The following is a 16,546-nucleotide window of genomic DNA, read 5'->3' as shown; positions in this document are numbered from 1 at the left end:
ACTGTCCTTGTAACTCTTTCAACAATGTTGACACTAATGTGTCTCACAACAGGCCCCTTTCTCTGCTCCTGAATAAAGCAGACATGGATTATATTTGAATGATTCTATTCTAAAATGTACAGGTGCCAGTGCCACCAAGAGGGGATGTCATCATACGTGGGAAACAATATCACAGTTGCCCTAGAGATTTGTTTTATTAATGGAGAGATAAAGCTGTAAAGAAAAGGTATGCTCCATGTGGATTGGTATACAGGTTTCTTATGGCACGCACCTTAACCTCTATTCAATGGCAGGTGAGAGCCCAAACCTACAGGAACTTCAAAGAACTCAACCATCATGTTTTTCCTTAGAACAACCCACCAAACAGAACCATTTGTCACTGACAGGTGCATCCCATGTCTCTAGCCATCCTTGGCCAAGGGCACTTCAGTAGTAATTCGTTTTTGTGGTTTGAGGTGATAAGGTGATGCCATTCCCCTTAAAGGTGACATATTATACTACCAAGTGAGTGAGATTAGCCGTTATAGGCCGTTTTGAAAATCGGCCTCTTCTGACATCACAAGTGGGCATGTCCACCTAGATGTGGAGAGATCAGTCTACCAGCCTACCCAGTGGACTGTAGCAAACGTTGCTCATCTATCCGTCATACATCTAGGTGGACACGCCCACCTATGATGTCAGAAGAGGCAGATTTTCAAAACGGCTTGTAATTGCTAATAACTCACTTTGAAACTCTGCACTGCAGTCCAACAAAGTGCAACAGCAAAAAAACAACAACCCGTGTGTGCAGTGTGAGGATATGAATACATTTTTGATTAAAAGTTAAAGACTTTGTTGTTCTTCCAGTTCATAATAAGCATGCGAGAAATACGTCAGAATAGTGTTCTGCTTGATTACAAATGATTCACAAGGAGTAAAACACCATGCCTTGAAGTATTTTTTATTTTTTTATTGCCCCATAGTGTCATTTCCAGGCCATGACATTTAAAGACACATCATTTCAAAGCTGGTCAACCAGACTCACTCCATCCTGCTGGCAAAGCAAAGTGAAAACAATTTAATCAATCCGTTGGCTCATTCAAAAACCCTCTATGCAAGTTACATTTATAGAAAAATCAATATCTAATATCTTTCAAATTTTGAAAGTAAGTTCTAGAGAAATTGGCTAATTGCAAAATAAGTCCTTAAAAGAGGTGTTAGTTTAATGTAGTATATATTGATAACGACTTCCGATATATTGAGCAGCAGATTTCTCTGGGTACAAATGGGCGATTCAGAGTTAGAATAAAAAAATAACTCTAAATAAAGAACTGGCACACTCGCTTTGGAAGCAGAGGACCGATGCTGGTCCAGAGTAATGTGAAGGCTGATGGTGGGGGTCAGAGGTCATTTAAACATACGGTGGCACTCCACACAGCAGGAGAAACTGATGTTCCTCATTAATACTGACTCCAACTGGTATACAAGCTGTCGAATACATTGGGCGAATATATTGATAAACTGTACGTCACAGTTTCAAACAGTTCCTAACCTCAATTCGAAAAATAAAAAAAACAGCAATACACCAGCTGCCAAATTGGATGCAAAAAAGAACATACCCAAAATCCTACACTCAGCGTTTAGATTATTGATGTAATAAATGATTAGTCCATCGTTTAATCACCGGAGCATGGTTGAGCGTGGGGGAGTGACCTCAGCCGACCTTTAGAAAACGTAGTTACCATCAGGAAGGACTACTTCAATGAAAAGACAATATGGTACAAGAAATTACAAAAATAAGGTTTCTTAATTATCTTAAATCCTTTTTTGTTTGTTTTTTTACATTCCATCCATCCATCTCATCATCATCATCATCATCATCATCATCATCATCATCAAGGCTCCTGATCCCAAGGCGACGGCTGGAGTGGCGTTCCTCTTCCGGGACAGCCAGCTCGACCCTGTCGGGAAAGGCTTCCCCGCTGGACGGCCCCAGTCTCTGAGGTTCAGCTCTCTCCGTACACTAGGACACAAAGGACACTTTGCAGCCGTTCTGAGAGCTCTCTCTCAAGTGTCCGTGGCCGTTGGAGAAGGCTAGCCCCCGGTGGGAGGGGCTTGGCGAGGGGGAGTGGCTCCTCTTGGCGGGCTCCGGGCCCTCTGACCTGGGGGCCTCTGCGGCATCTTCGTCCGTGTTGAATCCCATGATGTCGCTGACGGAATGGGGCAGATCCTGTGGAGGATGTACGACATGTAAGGTTTATGTAAGCTGTAAAGGTTTAGTGTGTCGAGTAGTGACCTCCGTCACTGTAAAGGTTCAGTACAGAGTAGTGACCTCCGTCACTGTAAAGGTTCAGTACAGAGTAGTGACCTCCGTCACTGTAAAGGTTCAGTACCGAGTAGTGACCTCCGTCACTGTAAAGGTTCAGTACAGAGTAGTGACCTCCGTCACTGTAAAGGTTCAGTACAGAGTAGTGACCTCCGTCACTGTAAAGGTTCAGTACCGAGTAGTGACCTCCGTCACTGTAAAGGTTCAGTACCGAGTAGTGACCTCCGTCACTGTAAAGGTTCAGTACCGAGTAGTGACCTCCGTCACTGTAAAGGTTCAGTACAGAGTAGTGACCTCCGTCACTGTAAAGGTTCAGTACAGAGTAGTGACCTCCGTCACTGTAAAGGTTTAGTACAGAGTAGTGACCTCCGTCACTGTAAAGGTTCAGGACAGAGTAGTGACCTCCGTCACTGTAAAGGTTCAGTACCGAGTAGTGACCTCCGTCACTGTAAAGGTTCAGTACCGAGTAGTGACCTCCGTCACTGTGAAGGTTCAGTAACGAGTAGTGACCTCCGTCACTGTAAAGGTTCAGTACCGAGTAGTGACCTCCGTCACTGTAAAGGTTCAGTACCGAGTAGTGACCTCCGTCACTGTGAAGGTTCGGTACCGAGTAGTGACCTCCGTAACTGTGAAGGTTCGGTACCGAGTAGTGACCTCCGTCACTGTGAAGGTTCAGTACAGAGTAGTGACCTCCGTCACTGTGAAGGTTCAGTACAGAGTAGTGACCTCCGTCACTGTAAAGGTTCAGTACAGAGTAGTGACCTCCGTCACTGTAAAGGTTTAGTGTGTGATTCAGTGGGTTCAACCGACTAATGACCTCCATCACTATAAATAATAATCCCTTAATAGTTGGTCATTTGGAAATTATGTACAATAAGAATATTTATTCTGTTTGCAGCATTAGCATTACTTTATGTGCAGCGTGGTTTGTGCACGACTAAAAAATTAGCTTACCTTACAACCCTTGATCTGTAAGCAGATGGCCTCTGCTTTACGGAGAATCTCTTCTATGTCCAGCTTCATGGAGAGTTCATTAACATGCTGTTCGAGAGGCAGGGGGATTGACAAGGTCAGGGAAACCTTCATCATAATAACTATGACTCCAACATCGTGGTGGTACTCAGTCTCAAGAATGTCTTCCTTCCTAGGGCTAAAACAATTAGTCGCTTTATTGCTTAGGTAATCTGCAAAAATGTAATCGAGTCTAATTTTGAAAAATCGATTAATCGCTCAAGTCATTTATCAAGTACAAATAAAAAATGTGCTGCTTAATGTTGCAGTTCACTTTAAATATTTGGTTCTAAATATTTGGTTCAAGGATCATAAATATTTGGTTCAAAGATCATATATAAAATGTATTCCTGTTTTTGTCTGAGGAGCTTTTGTCACTGATGGCTGTAGTGGTGGTGGTGTGTTGGCTTCCTTTCTCTTTTGTTCCTTGTTGAGTCACCTTCTTTATTTTTTATTAATCATTTTGTGCATTTGTTTTCAATAACTCACTTTTAAATGAATGTCATCTAACTAAATGTAGAGGACCTATTTAGAACATATTCAAATTGAAGACAGAGACACTTATTGCAATACAGTGTTTTTTCACCTTGAGGATTTCATTGAAGCCATAGTTCTCCTCCATGATCTTCTGTTTCTCCGAGTCTAGGATGGAGCAGCACACCAGCAGGTGGAGGTTCTGGCAGGGCAGGCCCGTCCACATGACCTGGGGAAAGAGGTGGGGCTGCTGTGATGACCTTGCTCTAGATTGTTGTGTATTGTGGAGGCGTGTCTCAGGTGTCAAGTCAAGTTTATAGCAAATTTTAAAACAACAGTAGTTGGCCAAAGCGGGAGCGGGAGTGTGGAGCTGCAACACGCTAGCCTGGCTATTGCCAGACCAAGCTCAACGTAGATTGAAAGTTGGTCTGGGGAGGCTGCTGTCATTTTCTTCAGCACAAAAGGTGTGATCAACGGGCCTAATTCAAAAGACTCTGTACGCGATTAGCTTCTTGCCGTCGCTTCCCTGTCGTCATTGTATTCTTTCTGCTTCCGCAAAACGTATCGGAAGCAGAAAGAAATGTATTGCTCTTCTCCAGACCCTTTTGCAGGGCGGACTCAAATCGCCGGCGGAATGGGCGGGGCACCCAGTCTAGCAACACGCCTGATCTCCAATCAGGCTCCTCCACACTTAATTAAGATAGCTGCTAGTAGGCCATCTCACTCTCTCTACCCTACCCGGACAGGTAGGGTCGGTTGGTTGGTGTGGTTGGTGTGCTTTTGAAAGTGTTAAATCTCTCCTGTGCTCTTCTCCCGTCTTAGCGGCGAAGCAGTTTGATAAGCTGTTTACGCTGCCAGGTGGGGCCGGTCACGTGGGGGGCGGAGCTGGGCTGCTGCAGGCTGATAAAGGGGGAAGGGGGGGGGTTGGAGAGGCCAGTTGGGTTCTTCTCCAAAAAGTTGAATTCCTATCAACTGAACTATTCAGTAATTGGGAAGGAGGCCCTGGCTTTAATTTGGGGGTCACAACAGTTTGATGTTTAAACCGGTTCAGTTGCCCCCCTTGTGGTGAACACCGAGCATAACCCCCTCACCTTCTTGCGTTCGTTGCAGAATCCAAACCAACGGTTAATGAGATGGGCGTTGATCTTGCAGACGTTTAGTCTGGATATTCGCCAGATAAAAGGGCTCTGAGAATATAATGGCCCACGTGTCTTTGTCTCGTGGGTTTTAGTTCAGTTAGCATTTCACTGTACCATGTTAGAAAGCATCCCTGCGCGAATAAAACACTAAACACTATATATATATGACTTATATAATAACCATTAAAATCTGTTTAAAAATAATAACTATATTTTACACCCAAACCACGTCATATGTGTTCATCGCCATCCCTAGAATTCGGCTCTTTAAAGTCCACGCTGACAATCTGTTTATGCCTCCAGGCTGAGGGGTTGAGGCCAGGAGAGGGGGCTTCGTCTGGGCTAGAGGATGACCACCGTACCTCCCATAGCCGAAGGACGTCCGGGAAGCTCAGCTCCCGCTTAAAACGGATCAGCAACCAGCGGAAACAGAAATACAGGAATCCCGAGTCCTGGGACTCTGAAAGGAAAAACACAAGAGTAAGAAACGAGTAGGCTGAATGAATAATCGGATTCAAATCTGAATCGCAATGTAATAGAACGCGATATGCAAATATCGCGGGAGGCCGTGTGTGTGTACTAGAGCCCGACCGGCTGATGGTAGGCATTTTTCAAACTATTCGGTATCGGCATTTATAATGGCCGATAAATGAATATTAAAAAATAAAATAAAATAAATGTTGGCGTTGCATAGTTTGTCCACCAGAGGGCGCTCTAAAGCCCCAAACCCTCTGATCAGCCAGAGTCAGGCAGCGTGAATGAAGTCTATATATCGGCCGATATATATCGGCATATCTGCCTTAAAAACCCTATATCGGTCGGGCTCTAGTGTGTACAGCTGGAGGGGAGGCTGTGTGTCGGGGGGCGTTTGGTGTACCCAGGTAGTTCCAGAAGTTCAGATCCAGCAGTCTCAGCAGAGAACTGAGCTGGACCAACTGGGTCTTCATGCCCTGCATCTGCTCCTCAAAGTTCTGGTGCTGCACACACACAATCAGTCACAATGAGGTGTTAAAGGTACGTTTACTTCAGTCCACTGGAAAAAGCAACGTTTACTTCAGTCCACTGGGTAGGCTGGTAGACTGATTTTCCAGCACAGATCTAGGTGGACACGCCCACTAGTGATGTCATGTGGGGCAGATTTTTTCGAAACGGCTTGTAAGGCCAATCACAGTCACACCTGGTGGTATAATGTCCCCTTTAAGAGTGACTTCAAACATCATGTATCCCCAGTTCAAAGATGTGATTAAAGGTGCTGTAGCTAAGATATTATTTGAATGTCATTAGTTAGAAATGGCACAGCAGACCTTCAGCTGTTGGTAAGGGAAAAGAGCTGCGAATATATCGAAAATATTGGTTTTGATTTTAACTTTGACCACTCCGGCTAATTTCTAACCAATCAGAGAGAGCTCTTGCATGATTGGTTCAGGGAATCCATATTTTCTGTGGATCACAGTTGAATGTTTGTGGATGGAATTCAACACTTCCATCTTAGGGAGGGAGGGTATGATTATTATTTGCTCTATTCTGCTCCCTCTCTTTACAACTCTCCAATCTTCCCTACAGCAGTTTTAAGCTAGATGAAGAGACCGTTTACCATCTGGTCCATGAAGGAAACAAAGCACCAGAAGGCATCAACCTCGTTCTCCATCACAAACAGGAGTGGAGAGAGAAGGTCGCTCATCCCCTGGACATAACCTACACACACACACACACACACACACACACACACACACACACACACACACACACACACACACACACACACACACACACACACACACACACACACACACACACTTAATCAGATGCCCCCTACAACATGGGACCTATGTTGACTTGGTGAGATATATTATCTTCTTCACTTTGAGTATGTTATTATTAGCTGAGCAAAAATAGCTGAGCAAGGAGCCCAGTGATAAAGATGCTAAAGAAAATGTAAATTTCAGTAGGATTGACATGTTGTCAAGGTCTCTTCCAGTCACCCAGGTCGAAGTCGAACATGCAGTAGGTCATGAGGATGTCGTGGAGCAGGACGAGGCCCGGGTTGTCAATGCCCTCGTAGAACCGGTTGGTCCTGTCCGTTCTGTTGACGTCCTTCTCTGAGGACACAGGAAGAGTGGAACCAAACACTTATTCCCGCACTATATCCCATGCATTGCCATCAGTTTCATCTAACGGAGATGGTCCGCCACATATAGATCCTTTACGCAAAAGAGCAGTAATGGCGAGACCTCTACAATTACAGTAAATTGATGGCTTTACACCCAGTTGAAACGAGCGGTGACTAAATCCATCCTGGTTCTCCATGAGGTGTCTCTAACCTGGTGAAGGTTAAGCACACGCAGCAAGACTCAGACTTACCGATGAGACTCCTGTTGTCTCTGAGTTTCGAGTTTCTCCTCTCCTGCTCCTCGCTCACAGACTTCCACTGCAGCTTCATCCTAAAGTACTCGTCCCTTTAAGACACAGGTGACAGAAGAGCGTTTATAAACACCGGAGCCGGGGCATAATACGATTGGAAGACTGGATTCATTCCCTGTAATAAAATGGTTAAATGCAGGAGGGAAACGGTACTGCTTTAGCTTTGCAACAGTATTTGGGTTACCAAACAGCAAAACAGGCCGTGGTTTATAGAAGGTCCAGATTGTATAGAAAAGAAGAAGCATACGTCTTATCTCTGGTCACGGCCTTCCTCTCCTCCAGGGTGCTGTCCCAGGGGAAATATCCCAGCAGAAACTTCCAGACCTCCTTCCTCAACATGTGACACAGACCCTGTTCCATCACACAAACCTTTGATTTAGTGGGGCGGTTCTCCATACCGTCTCCAGTTATGAAACACAACTTGCAACCCTGAAATCAATGTATTTGGCAATCACTGCGGTCAGTTCTGCATGTCACTAGTTCAAATGTTGAAGGGTCAGGGGCTAAACAGTTATGAGTTGTCTAGCATTGGGAATTTAAATCGATAATGATAATAAATAAATAAATTAATCATTGTCTGTTAAGAGATGATAACAATGATCGCTGTTCTTAAGTTTTATTTTAATAAATAGATAAATAAATTAAACATGTTGCAATCGTTATATGTCTGTTCTCATATCAATTACATTAACTCTTTTATTTATAGACAGTAACAGTCAAAGTTATAACAGCATCATATAATTATTGTTCCAAGACAAACTCCTTTCCTAATCCATCTTAGTTATGTCAAAACGTTCATAGCCATAAAAATACCATTTAGCCTAGAGTGACAAAAGCAGCATTAGTCAGTTTGGAGGATATAATTTAGTCCCCATGGCAAAATTATGAAAATGTAACAACTTCAAAGTCTTTAATTTCCTTTTTAAGTTCTAAAAAAAAAAGGGTGACTTTTATAAATCTTTTTTTTTATGCTGGCATTTTAAATCTATCTTAAATATAGCTTGTTTATACGATGCAAGATAAGGTGTAGTTTGAGTGGGGCCCGGAGAAACGGCCGGTTATGGATATATGAAGGTTGGAATCAGATTACAGACCGCAGAATATGAATCTGCGAGATCAGGAATATCTCCAGAGGCTCCATGATTGTAATAAGATAATAATAATCGGAATGGTAATATACTCAACATGCCCCTTTGAAGATGACTTGCTTGAGATGAGGGACGTTGACTACCCTCCCCTCGGGGTCCTGGTGCCCCCCCCACTGCTCCGGGCTCAGGGGCTCCCCCCGCTGGACGTCTGGCCGCACTCCGAGGTCGACCTGAACAGCCAACCAGAGCACAGGAACCATACATTAAACAGGACAATGTGTGGAAGAACCTGAGCCACGCCATAAGACCAGTGAAGCACCTCAGTGGGAGCAGTACATAGGGAAGGAATGACTGCATGCTGAGGGGCTGTAAACGTGTACTCTAGTCAACGAGCACTAATAAAGAAGGCTACACAACTAGTGAAAAGGCAATCCTTCGACGTTGCATGCAATGTTCTTGAGAGACTGTATAAATTAAGTGATGTTCACCAACATTACTGGCTGGCAAGGGGGGAATTTCCAAAGCGTTTATTGAGTTTTTTAATAATGAAAGTTCCCACTTCAAAACCGAAAGCGAAATGAATAGCAGCTGTGGTGACGTATTAAAATAATCACACATCTCAATAGCAGCTCAAGTGTGAAAGAGAAAGATATCACAGTGTTCCGATTCTATCACAGTGTTCTGATGCTATTACAGTGTTACAGTGTACAGTGTAAAAAACAGCTGTATTCTGTGGGGCCTTCAGGTGGTCAAGGAGGGCGTTCCATAGTCTTGGGGCAGCAGCGGAGTAAGCCTGATCGCCCATGGTGCGGATCTTGGTCTTGGGTGGTCTGAGGGTGTGTGTTGATCAGTGTTAACGTTAGCCGGCTATAGCCAGGACATTGGCTGAATGCACGCACACATGTCCGGTATAATAAAATGTAAATGGCCCACATGTCCGGGAAAAAAAAAGAAAGGTTTGCATTAATGTATGAATTAATCAGTAGCATATGAAAACCAGCAGCGGTTCCCTACCGAGCTCACCAGGGAGGCAAACACGCACACGCATTAATGAATACGCGCAGTGCACAAGCACATGCATGTCTTTCCTAAAGCGTGACGCGTTGTTTGGAGGCTAACGCGACGCAAAATGCGCTGGTTGAGGTTTTCCCGGAACAAGGCTTATTCTCTCCAAAACAGGATTAAAACATCTATCAGACGCCTAGCTGAGGAAAAGGTGACGAGGCTGATGCGCATATCGAGCCTTGGGCCGGGGTGGAAAGACTTCAACTTTTCGAGAGCAGCGGAGCACTTCCATGCCATGAAGTTACGCCGAAAGTAGCCTGCAAGAATTGCAATTATCGAATTAATAGTTTTTTACCCGTTTACCATTTTTGCTGAGAATGGCTGTTATGTTTTTGCCTAGGCTAATTTAATAAATGGCATTTATTGAAGCAACTTAGTTTGTCTCGTTTGTCGTTTAAATGTGGACTTTTGGTGATTATTTAATTATTAGTGAATAACGTCCGGAAGATATTCCAAATGTCTGATATTCTGGAATAGTGTCGGACATTTGACTGCCCAAGAAAAAGTCTAGCGTGAACCCTGGTGTTGATGCAGAGTGAAGGGTGCGTGAGGGGGTCTGGGGGGTGAGGAGCTCCTGGAGGTAGGGGGGGGCATGTCCGTGGATGCCCTGGTGGGTGAGGAGGGAGACCTTGTATTCTATTCTGAATGCGACAGGGAGACACTGAAGGGATTTGAGGAGGGGGGTGATGGGTTCATATTTGCGCACCCTCATCAGGATCCTGGCAGCGCTGTTTTGCATGTGCTGGAGCTTCTGGATTCTCTTGCCAGAGATCCCAATGAGGAGTGCATTGCAGTAATCCAACCTGCAGGAGACAAAGGCGTGGACGAGCCTCTCTGAATCTGAAAGGGTGAATTTAGGCCGGAGTTTGGCAATGTTTTTGAGGTGGTAGAATGCGGTCTTCGGAGGTGATTGATGTGGGTGTCATAATTTAGTTGCTGGTCCATTTTAACACCCAGGTTGGTGACAGATGTGGAAGGGGGAATGTTTTGGCCAGAGAAAGTGATGCTGGTGATGTCGGAGGAGCGGAGCTGATGTGTTGTGCTGATGAGGATGGCTTCTGCCTTAGAGCTGTTTAATTGCAGAAAGTTGAGCTTCATCCACGCCTCTATCTCCTCCAGGCAGGTGGTCAGTGTGGATGTTGGCAGGGGGCAAGAATAAGTGGGGGTGGTTCTGAGGTACAGCTGTGTGTCATCAGCATAGCAATGGTAAGATAACCCATGCCTGCTGATGACACTGCCCAGGGGAAGCATGTAGAGGGAGAAAAGGGTGGGGCCGAACACCGAGCCCTGGGGGACACCACAGATGACACTGTGGGTGTGTGATTTTGCTTTGCCAAGGGCGACGTGCTCGGTTCTGCCGGTGAGGTAAGAGGTGAACCAGTTGTGTTTATTTCCTGTGAGTCCAATGGTGTAGTGCAGGCGGTGGAGGAGGATATTGTGGTAGACTGTGTCAAAAGCAGCTGTTAAATCCAAGAGGATGAGAAGTGATGGGGAACCGGTATCTGCTGCCATCAGCAGGTCGTTGGGGACCCTGACCAAAGCAGTTTCTGTACTATGGCCAGGGCTATTATGCTATTACAGTGTTATGATGCTAATACAGTGTTCTGATGCTATTACAGTGTTCTGATGCGGGGAACTACAAAACGATGACCGGCATAAGACCCGGTGTGTCCTTCGGTGTATACCTGCCCAGGAGACCATAACTTGAAACGCCTCATGTTGGACACACATATGCACATAGACTGTACGAAGTACAGTTAAATATTGACTTTCTATCTTTGCATTTCGATGGAAACTAGGGTGGACGTTATTAGCGCACAATGGGGAACAGAAAAGCTTTGTTTAAGTTTCAGTCACGTTCTGAACCTTCCGTCTTGGATGCAAATAACAAAATCCTATCCTTGATCGTCTCGACTCTGTGTAGGCGGGGCCCGCTGTTGCAAGAAGCAGCAATAGAAGACAGAGTCGCCAGAGACCTGTGCTGTGTTCCAATATCCATACTTCCATGAGTACACTTAAACGTAGTACACTATCCGCACTCACTAAGTGCGCTGATTTTCAGATGTCAGTGTTGTTCCAAATCGAATGCTCCGTGGTGCACTGACCGGAAATTACGATTGCGACTGCCGCCGCGGCTCCTCCCCCGCAATAAACACGGTGAACCATTTACGCCTAGCAGCTATAAAAAGCTATAAAAGCTATAAAAAGTACAACATGACTATTAATGCAGGCTATGTGGAAAATGGGCCGATGTTTGCTCAGCCTGGCCCTGCCCTCTTCCGCTACGTAGCTGAGATGGCTGCCGTTGAGTACGAAAAGTGTACATCGATCCACACTTCGCGGTTTGACCGTTTTGAGTACACCATCCGGGTCCTTTGAGTACACTTATTTGAACGCCCTACGTCCTCAAACTAAGGCCAGTATGTAGGGATAGTATGGCTATTGGAACACGCCCTACGTCCTCAAACTAAGGCCAGTAAGTAGGGATAGTATGGCTATTGGAACACGCCCTACGTCCTCAAACTAAGGCCAGTATGTAGGGATAGTATGGCTATTGGAACACGCCCTACGTCCTCAAACTAAGGCCAGTAAGTAGGGATAGTATGGCTATTGGAACACGCCCTACGTCCTCAAACTAAGGCCAGTATGTAGGGATAGTATGGCTATTGGAACACGCCCTACGTCCTCAAACTAAGGCCAGTAAGTAGGGATAGTATGGCTATTGGAACACGCCCTACGTCCTCAAACTAAGGCCAGTAAGTAGGGATAGTATGGCTATTGGAACACGGCCCCAGACTCACCCGGGTGATGACCTCGAAGCCGGGCTCCTCCTGGTGGTTGATCTCCAGCCCGGGGATGACCTCCCCCAGGAGGTCCGCCCTCTCCTCGGGGGGCCGCTGTTGCTCCTCGGCGCCGCGGAAGGCGTCGTACAGGTAGTTGGTGACCTTGGAGAATCCCCCCAGCGTCGTCACATACGGGTCCTTCTTCAGCTTCTGGCAAACGGGAGAGGGACACGTTCACGTTGCTGGTGACCTCAAATGAACCCGCGGCTCGGGGTCAGAATGGAACGGCAGCAGTCAAGGATGCACTGCCTGAAACTTTCTTAACCCTTTTTTTGTTGTTGTTATAAATGTAAAATGGAAATGGAAATGGACTGCATTTACATAGCGCTGTTCTAACCAATGCCCACTCAAAGCGCTTTACAATATTGTCTTACATAGGTTAGGGGGCTTGCTTAAGGACACCTCGACACTCCGCTACGAGGAGCCGGGAATCGAACCAGCAACCTTCAGGTTACCAGCCGACCGGCTCTACCTCCTGAGCTACTGTCGCCCATTATTAACACATTAAGCTGGAACTAAATGAATAGGGAGAATATTATTAAAGTCTATGAGATTATTATAAAGCATGCTATTTGTCTTTGGTCAATATTCTGTTTACATGAACAAGGCCAAAGTTGTTGTCGTCCAGCAGGTTCTCGAAGGACTGGGACAGGGTTTTGTTGACAGTGCTGACCAGCAGACAGCTCTCATCTTCTGGAGACCTTTGAACACACACAAAACAGGACTCACATCACACCCCTTCAGACCTGACACGGCCCCAGTCAAGAGATGCGGGGAAGTCGGCTGTTTTGTTCAGTGTAGTCGTTTGACATGGCTTGCGGATTTGTAGGGCAAGCCCTTAATCCAATGATGAGTAGCCATGTAGTAACACGTCGTTATTCTGATGGGGAACACTGAGTAGCGCCATGTAGTAACACGCCGTTATTCTGCATGTGGAACACTCCTAACAAGAAACAACCGGAAAACATTTACAACTATTTAAGAGGATATGAAAGCCATAATTGAAGTAGATATTATTTTGGACACGCACACAAACACTTTCAGGGTTAATAACATTCATGACAAACATGACAAACAAGGCAGAAAGAGATCACGGCGTGACGGAGCATCACAACCTGCCTGGAAACTGCTCCTGAGGACGCCTGTCACTCAATACAGAGCACTACCATTATGAACGGGCTTTGATAAGAACTTTAATAAGAAACCACTATCTGGGCCAAGATAGCGATGCACATTGCCTGGGCTGCCCAGGATGTTATCTAACCTGATATTATGTTCAGGGTAGGACGAGTGGCTTCCAGACACACATCAGGAGGCAGGACACATAACTGAACACCAATTGCCCCAAAGGGCTTGAGCATAAGAATCTATCATGGGATTATTTGGTGTACTATGCCATTTTGAGAGGACTCCAGAGTAGTACTGTAGAATTCTAAATTATCAAACGTCAATAAACCGTGACCAGGTTTGAAAACGCAACTTGGAAATGGAGAATGAACTGAGAGTATTACGCATTTGTGAACCGGTCTGGCCAGTCGGGCTACTGCCAACTCGCAACTTGCAGTGTCAAGCTGTGGTTTATGGTTCTGCGAGGTTCCACTCACTCGCTTAGCATGGCACATCTTCGAAGGCTATCCAGGAACTCTGAGACACCGCCCTGGTGGAAGTAGAGAGTAGGCAGGGAGATCGAGGTATCCTTTAGCTTGAAGAAGAGGGAGGACCAGCTGTCCACTTTGACTGTGATGGTACGCAGGTCAGTGACGCTGAAGGTAAAGGCCCAACGGTACCTCTCCTGACTGTGGTTCAGGGCACCTGAGGGGAAGAGGGCCAGAGGAAGATTGGACTCATGACATTCTCAGAACATTCCAGGAGCTTGTTGGAACCCCTCTGATGGTGGAAGAATATACATGAATATTATCCTTTGTTATTGTATTAATGTTCTTTGCATTGTTGAACAATGGCTCTGTTGGGCTCTGATGGGACGTTGTGTCAGTCTCGATCCTATCAATTTACTTTGATTGGATCATTCTTCAGAGGACCCTAACCCTGTATTTACAAAGCTTGCACAATTATGACAAGTTATCATTGCGATTATTCTGCCCGATATTGAGATTGTGATACTTCATTGCGATGAACAGATTATCAATTCAATTTGCTAACCTGGCAACTTCACACTGTCTCGTGTCATATATTAAGTGGTAGTGATTACAAAAAAAACGTGCATGGACACTGAAGATTCTATCGCCCTTAATGGGAATTCCTGTGATCCGTTAGAGCACTTATTGCTGAGTTATAATGGCTTAAAAATTGATATCATCTGACAGGCGTGCAAAATCTGATTTAATCTTTTTTAATAATTACAACGGCCAAAAAAGCATTAATTATGCAGCGCTACCTATACGTCATACCTTATCAATTATGTGAAAATTCAGCTAGTTTCAAGTAATTATCACTGATTTGAAAAACAAACATGCTAACTAACAAACAACTGCCTGCCGGCGGGAGACGGGAGTTAAAGGATAGTCACATGGCTGAATTACCCACCATCTCCATTGGAGAAGGTCTTCTTCTTAAAGGAGATAGCGTTCACCATATCCCACTCTGTCTCATAGCTGTGCTGAGTCTCCAACCCTTGGTGCGGCCGCTCTTCTGCACTCTGGCCCCATTCCATGACAGAACTGGAGTCCTGGAATGCAAGCAAATGTATACAAACAAGGGTTTGTCATGTGGTTTACTATGCTCCCACCATGTCAGCTGGCAGAGGGGAATGTGTCTGTTAATTGTTGTGGTCAATGTTGATTCAGGTTAAAAAGCCATTATTTTATAGGCTTAAATCTAATCACATCTCCCTTAGTGCATCTCTATCAAATTAGCAAAACAAATACATAATTTGGATTTGGACTACTTACATTGTAAATAACTGTGGAGGTGATGCAACGTTTAGAATAAGAGTGTAAACTAATCTTTAATTCTCAATTATTGTAATGGAGAATGTCAAGAGAGCAAACCTTGCCAGCACATAGCATGTTTGATGGGTCGACCGAGTCCTCCAAAGGTCTGTATTCAACAAGGAACTCCCCATCCTGGAGAACACGGGGGAGGATGGAAAACAGATGGAAAACAGCTTCACTACATTCCTGGAAACGGGGGAACTTATACGAACATTCAACTAGAATGATCGCCATATGAGCTAGCAGAGGGCAACTTTTAAATAAAAATGAAGCTGGAAATTGTTAAGCATTGAAATGATCGTATCAGTTATTGCTGGCAATGTTTACCACCAGCACAATGAGTCGATATTTGGGCTCGGTTACAGGATTTAGAAAACAATACCTTGTCGACGACTCGAATGGACCCAGAAATTAGTAGATCTTGTTCAATGCAGTCATCATTACTGTTTGAATGTATGAAAACGCCATCCTGTTCGAATAAAACCTGATACAAAGTCAAGAAATTTGGTTAGCAACCGTAAGATAAGGTAAGGATGCAATTTGGTTTAAATACCATATGTCATAGAGGAAAGGTAAAAACCAACACTAGTAATATATATATGTCAAATATAATTTATAAATTTCATCGCTCAGCTGTTAGCACTTTGCTTTCCTGTTGCCTTATTTTCTGTTAGCTGGTGCTTAAGTTAGCTTATCGAATTATACTGTCTATGCATTTAACATGCATGGAAAAAGTCGCTGTACGTTGGGATCATAACTCCATCCCTTCACACCCATCAGGCTGGAGACGCTGGCACGCCGCAGACCCTGATCACCACAACACTCGTGTGCTATCGTGGCGTTCAGCAGGATGGAATGCTGTAACGCTAGCAGCCGACGTTGCTGCTCGCTATTGGCTAACCTCCGCTATTACAGTGTATGAGGCTAATATGGAAATATAGACAAGTACGACGGAACAGATTTTGTACACAAACTCGCAATTTGCACACGGGGCGAATGTTACGACCCGACCACGGGCATTATACGGAATGCCAATCGATTAGACCGTTTAACATTGTTCACTACCTTCTGGGAAGTATCAGCCGCCATGTCGCCTACCGTCAATGACGACAACCACTCACGTGCCTGTCAACTTCCAAAACAACAGTGACACCTCAGCTTCCGTGTTGGGGAATGCGCAGGCCCAGTGAATGATGACGTGTGTGCCACAAGGTGAATTTCTTTATTTTTTAGTCTGGGTGTTTGAAAT

The 16,546-nt window shown here is 44.9% G+C and overlaps 1 protein-coding gene across 2 annotated transcripts; it reads right to left on the bottom strand.

Moving 5' to 3' along the window:
• Positions 1-924: 924 nt before the first annotated feature.
• tbc1d15 (TBC1 domain family, member 15) lies at positions 925-16,479 on the bottom strand. Of its 2 annotated transcripts, none has more exons than XM_030365939.1 (17): positions 16,363-16,479; positions 15,680-15,781; positions 15,355-15,429; positions 14,891-15,032; positions 13,951-14,158; positions 12,945-13,047; positions 12,305-12,496; positions 8,540-8,668; positions 7,598-7,701; positions 7,291-7,385; positions 6,912-7,028; positions 6,524-6,624; positions 5,807-5,906; positions 5,292-5,389; positions 3,903-4,019; positions 3,260-3,346; positions 925-2,209 (listed from the first exon to the last, which is right to left on the bottom strand). In XM_030365939.1, the coding sequence occupies exons 1-17, from the start codon at positions 16,384-16,386 to the stop codon at positions 2,003-2,005; spliced, it is 2,001 nt and encodes a 666-aa protein (XP_030221799.1). In that variant the 5' UTR covers positions 16,387-16,479; the 3' UTR covers positions 925-2,002. The 2 variants fall into 2 exon arrangements, with proteins under 2 accessions (XP_030221799.1, XP_030221800.1); XM_030365940.1 differs by having other exon boundaries at positions 12,305-12,493.
• Between the last annotated feature and the right edge of the window lie 67 nt (positions 16,480-16,546).

The sequence above is a fragment of the Gadus morhua genome, chromosome 9 (assembly GCF_902167405.1).
Source record: "Gadus morhua chromosome 9, gadMor3.0, whole genome shotgun sequence".
NCBI lineage: Eukaryota > Metazoa > Chordata > Actinopteri > Gadiformes > Gadidae > Gadus > Gadus morhua.
The sequence above is the reverse complement of the archived record's forward strand: the minus strand, read 5'-3'. Positions and strand labels throughout refer to the sequence as shown.